The sequence below is a fragment of the Acipenser ruthenus genome, unplaced genomic scaffold (genome assembly GCF_902713425.1).
Source record: "Acipenser ruthenus unplaced genomic scaffold, fAciRut3.2 maternal haplotype, whole genome shotgun sequence".
In the NCBI taxonomy this organism is placed as follows: domain Eukaryota; kingdom Metazoa; phylum Chordata; class Actinopteri; order Acipenseriformes; family Acipenseridae; genus Acipenser; species Acipenser ruthenus.
Window position 1 is genome coordinate 40,001 of NW_026708509.1, and position 5,000 is coordinate 45,000.

At 51.8% G+C, this 5,000-nt stretch overlaps 1 protein-coding gene across 1 annotated transcript in view; it reads left to right on the plus strand.

The window, feature by feature from the left end:
- Nucleotides 1–843: 843 nt before the first annotated feature.
- The window catches only part of LOC117395226 (cytochrome P450 11B, mitochondrial-like), a 7,953-nt gene continuing 3,796 nt past the window's right edge, over nt 844–5,000 (plus strand). The window contains 5 exon segments of the mRNA XM_059021238.1: nt 844–1,429; nt 2,498–2,653; nt 3,129–3,328; nt 3,541–3,744; nt 4,901–5,000. The exon segment at nt 4,901–5,000 is cut by the window's right edge and continues 76 nt beyond it. Coding sequence (XP_058877221.1) covers nt 1,158–1,429; nt 2,498–2,653; nt 3,129–3,328; nt 3,541–3,744; nt 4,901–5,000 — 932 coding nt within the window. The 5' untranslated portion in view covers nt 844–1,157.

Consider the following 5,000-nt stretch of genomic DNA (forward strand, 5'->3'; position numbering starts at 1 on the left):
CCAGGGAGTGCAGAGAGGAAAGGAGGACTGAAGAAAGAGAGAGAGAGGAGAGACACAGGAATCAACCAGGGAGTGCAGAGAGGAAAGGAGGACTGAAGAAAGAGAGAGAGAGGAGAGACACAGAAATCAACCAGGGAGTGCTGAGAGGAAAGGAGGACTGAAGAAAGAGAGAGAGAGGAGAGACACAGGAATCAACCAGGGAGTGCAGAGAGGAAAGGAGGACTGAAGAAAGAGAGAGAGAGGAGAGACACAGAAATCAACCAGGGAGTGCAGAGAGGAAAGGAGGACTGAAGAAAGAGAGAGAGAGGAGAGACACAGGAATCAACCAGGGAGTGCAGAGAGGAAAGGAGGACTGAAGAAAGAGAGAGAGGAGAGACACAGAAATCAACCAGGGAGTGCAGAGAGGAAAGGAGGACTGAAGAAAGAGAGAGAGAGGAGAGACACAGGAATCAACCAGGGAGTGCAGAGAGGAAAGGAGGACTGAAGAAAGAGAGAGAGAGGAGAGACACAGGAATCAACCAGGGAGTGCAGAGAGGAAAGGAGGACTGAAGAAAGAGAGAGAGAGGAGAGACACAGGAATCAACCAGGGAGTGCAGAGAGGAAAGGAGGACTGAAGAAAGAGAGAGAGAGGAGAGACACAGGAATCAACCAGGGAGTGCAGAGAGGAAAGGAGGACTGAAGAAAGAGAGAGAGAGGAGAGACACAGGAATCAACCAGGGAGTGCAGAGAGGAAAGGAGGACTGAAGAAAGAGAGAGAGAGGAGAGACACAGGAATCAACCAGGGAGTGCAGAGAGGAAAGGAGGACTGAAGAAAGAGAGAGAGAGGAGAGACACAGGAATCAACCAGGGAGTGCAGAGAGGAAAGGAGGACTGAAGAAAGAGAGAGAGAGGAGAGACACAGGAATTAACCAGGGAGTGCAGAGAGGAAAGGAGGACTGAAGAAAGAGAGAGAGAGGAGAGACACAGGAATTAACCAGGGAGTGCAGAGAGGAAAGGAGGACTGAAGAAAGAGAGAGAGAGGAGAGGAGAGCGTGCAAACGGAAACTAAAAAGAACAAGAAGGATTCAACATTAAAGGAAGAGAAGTAGGAGGACAAGAAAGAAAGAAAGAAAGTGAGTGAGGAGCCAGTGATCAGTCTGTTCCCAGCTCCCCCGGCGATGGGAGTGTCTCTCTCTCTCACAGCCTCACACAGAGGCACCGCGGAGGGGGCACGACAGCTCAGGAGAACAGCCGGGTGCAGGGGCTTCGCGGAGGGGGGGCGCTGGGCTGGCGGAACGGCCGTGGAGGGGGGGGTGCGTCCCTTCGATCAGATCCCCAGCACGGGCCGCAGCGGCTGGATCAACCTGGCCCGGTTCTGGAAGGAGGACGTGTTCAGAACCCTGCACCTGCACATGGAGCGGACCTTCAACAGACTGGGGCCCATTTACAGGTACCCGGGGAAACCCTAATACTGCACAGCACAGCACAGCCTGCACTGCAACACACACACAGACTGAGGAAACTCTGTCAGGACCTGATACTGCACAGCACAGCACAGCCTGCACTGCAACACACACACACAGACTGAGGAAACTCTGTCAGGACCTGATACTGCACAGCACAGCACAGCCTGCACTGCAACACACACACACAGACTGAGGAAACTCTGTCAGGACCTGATACTGCACAGCACAGCACAGCACAGCCTGCACTGCAACACACACACACAGACTGAGGAAACTCTAGTCTGCAGTACCACACTGTACCACACTGTGCAGTAACTCTAGTCTGCAGTATTGCACTGTACCACACTGTGCAGTAACTCTAGTCTGCAGTATTGCACTGTACCACACTGTGCAGTAACTCTAGTCTGCAGTACCACACTGTACCGCACTGTGCAGTAACTCTAGTCTGCAGTACCACACTGTACCGCACTGTGCAGTAACTCTAGTCTGCAGTACTGCACTGTACCGCACTGTGCAGTAACTCTAGTCTGCAGTACCACACTGTACCGCACTGTGCAGTAACTCTAGTCTGTATTACCACACTGTGCAGTAACTCTAGTCTGCAGTATTGCACTGTACCACACTGTGCAGTAACTCTAGTCTGTAGTACCACACTGTACTGCACTGTGCAGTAACTCTAGTCTGCAGTACCACACTGTACCGCACTGTGCAGTAACTCTAGTCTGCAGTACCACACTGTACCACACTGTGCAGTAACTCTAGTCTGCAGTACTGCACTGTACCGCACTGTGCAGTAACTCTAGTCTGCAGTACCACACTGTACCGCACTGTGCAGTAACTCTAGTCTGTATTACCACACTGTGCAGTAACTCTAGTCTGCAGTACCACACTGTACCGCACTGTGCAGTAACTCTAGTCTGCAGTACTGCACTGTACCGCACTGTGCAGTAACTCTAGTCTGCAGTACTGCACTGTACCGCACTGTGCAGTAACTCTAGTCTGCAGTACTGCACTGTACCGCACTGTGCAGTAACCCCCGCTCCGTTCTGCAGGGAGAGGCTGGGATCCTCGGACTCTGTGAATGTTCTGCTCCCGCAGGATATCGGGGAGCTGTTCCGCTCCGAGGGGCTGCACCCCCGCAGGATGCTTTTCGAACCCTGGGCCGCCCACCGAGAGTACAGGGGCTATAACTGCGGAGTCTTCCTCAAGTCAGTCTGCCTGTCTATCTGTGTGTCCCTCTGTCTGTCTGTGTGTCTCTCTGTCCCGTGTCTCTCTCACTCTCTCCTGTGTCTCTCACTCTCTCATGTGTCTCTCTCACTCTCTCATGTCTCTATCTCCCGCGTCTCTCACTCTTTCCTGTGTCTCTCACTCTCTCAGGTGTCTCTCTCACTCTCTCATGTCTCTCTCCCGCGTCTCTCACTCTTTCCCATGTCTCTCACTCTCTCATGTGTCTCTCTCACTCTTTCTTGTGTCTCTCACTCTCTCATATGTCTCTCTCACTCTCTCCTGTGTCTCTCACTCTCTCAGGTGTCTCTCTCACTCTCTCATGTCTCTCTCTCCCGCGTCTCTCACTCTTTCCCATGTCTCTCACTCTGTCATGTCTCTCTCTCACTCTCTCCTGTGTCTCTCTCCTGTGTCTCTCACTCTCTCCCATGTTTCTCTCACTCTGTCTCTCGTTCTCAGGAATGGAGCAGAGTGGCGTGAGGATCGCCTCCTCCTGAACAGGGAGGTCATGACCCCAGCGGCAGTGATGCGTTTCCTGCCTCTGCTGGACGAGGTCGCGCGGGACTTCGTGGGCCGGCTGCGGGGGAGGCTGGAGAGGGGGGGCCGGGGGGGGCTGACTGTGGACCTGGCCCCCGAACTCTTCAGATTCACACTGGAGTGTGAGTGTGCGTGTGAGTGTGTGTGTGTGTCTCAATACTTTTCAGTCAAAGCCTAAGATAAGGGAGACTTTATCTCTCCTCTCCTCCTCTCTCCCCTCTCCTCCCCCTCTCCTCCTCTCCCCCTCTCTCCTCCTCTCCTCTCTCCCCTCTCCTCCCCCTTTCTCCTCCTCTCCCCTCTCCTCCTCTCTCCCCTCTCCTCCCCCTCTCTCTAGCGATCTGTCACGTTCTGTATGGAGAGCGAGTCGGTCTCCTCTCGGACTCCCCCAACCCCGAGGCTCAGCGCTTCATCTCCGCTGTGGAGCACATGCTTGAGACAACCCTGCCCCTGCTCTACCTGCCCCCCCGGCTGCTGCAGAGGCTCGGCGCCCCCCTGTGGAAAGAGCATGTCGCTGCGTGGGACCACATCTTCCAGCACGGTGAGTGATGGAGTCGTGCCGTGTGTCTGTCTGATTGAGTCTCTGTGTTCTGAGTCTCTGTGCGAGTCTCTGTGTGATTGAGTCTCTGCGTGATTTGAGTCTCTGTGCGAGTCTCTGTGTGATTGAGTCTCTGCGTGATTGAGTCTCTGTGTGATTTGAGTCTCTGTGATTGAGTCTGTGTGATTGAGTCTCTGTGTGAGTCTCTGTGTGATTGAGTCTCTGCGTGATTGAGTCTCTGTGCGAGTCTCTGTGTGATTGAGTCTCTGTGTGATTTGAGTCTCAGTGTGATTGAGTCTCTGTGTGATTTGAGTCTCTGTGTGATTGAGTCTGTGTGATTGAGTCTCTGTGTGAGTCTCTATGTGATTGAGTCTCTGCGTGACTGAGTCTCTGTGCGAGTCTCTGTGTGATTGAGTCTCTGTGTGAGTCTCTGTGTGATTGAGTCTCTGTGTGATTGAGTCTCTGTGTGAGTCTGTGTGATTGAGTCTCTGTGTGATTAAGTCTCTGTGTGAGTCTCTGTGTGATTTGAGTCTCTTTGCGAGTCTCTGTGTGATTGAGTCTCTGTGCGATTTGAGTCTCTGTGTGAGTCTCTGTGTGATTGAGTCTCTGTGTGATTGAGTCTCTGTGTGATTGAGTCTCTGTGCGATTTGAGTCTGTGTGATTTGGGTCTCTGTGTGTTCTGAGTCTCTGTAGGGTTGAGTCTCTGTGTGTTCTGAGTCTCTGTAGGGTTGAGTCTCTGTGGGGTTGAGTCTCTGTGTGTTCTGAGTCTCTGTGGGGTTGAGTTAATGTAACATTATTCAGCAGCTTTCATTTGACTTTATGAAGCTAAATTAGTTAATTCTATAGGGTGGTGATGCAAAACTTTTGTCCATAGCTGTAGTTGTGTACTAGTGTAGTTGTGTAATTGTATATCTGTGTATTAGTGTAGTTGTGTAGTTGTGTAGTTGTGTATTATTGTAGTTGTGTAGTTGTGTAGTTGTGTATTATTGTAGTTGTGTAGTTGTGTAGTTGTGTAGTTGTGTAGTTGTGTATTATTGTAGTTGTGTAGTTGTGTAGTTGTGTAGTTGTGTATTATTGTAGTTGTGTAGTTGTGTAATAGTGTAGTTGTGTAGTTGTGTAGTTGTGTAATTGTATCGCTGGTTTCCGCTCTTTCTCTCAGCGGATGAGCGAGTGCAGAGCGGCTACAGGAAGCTGCGCAGTGATGTCACGGCAGGGGGCGGGGCCTCGGACAGGAAGTACCCCGGCGTGCTGGCGGAGCT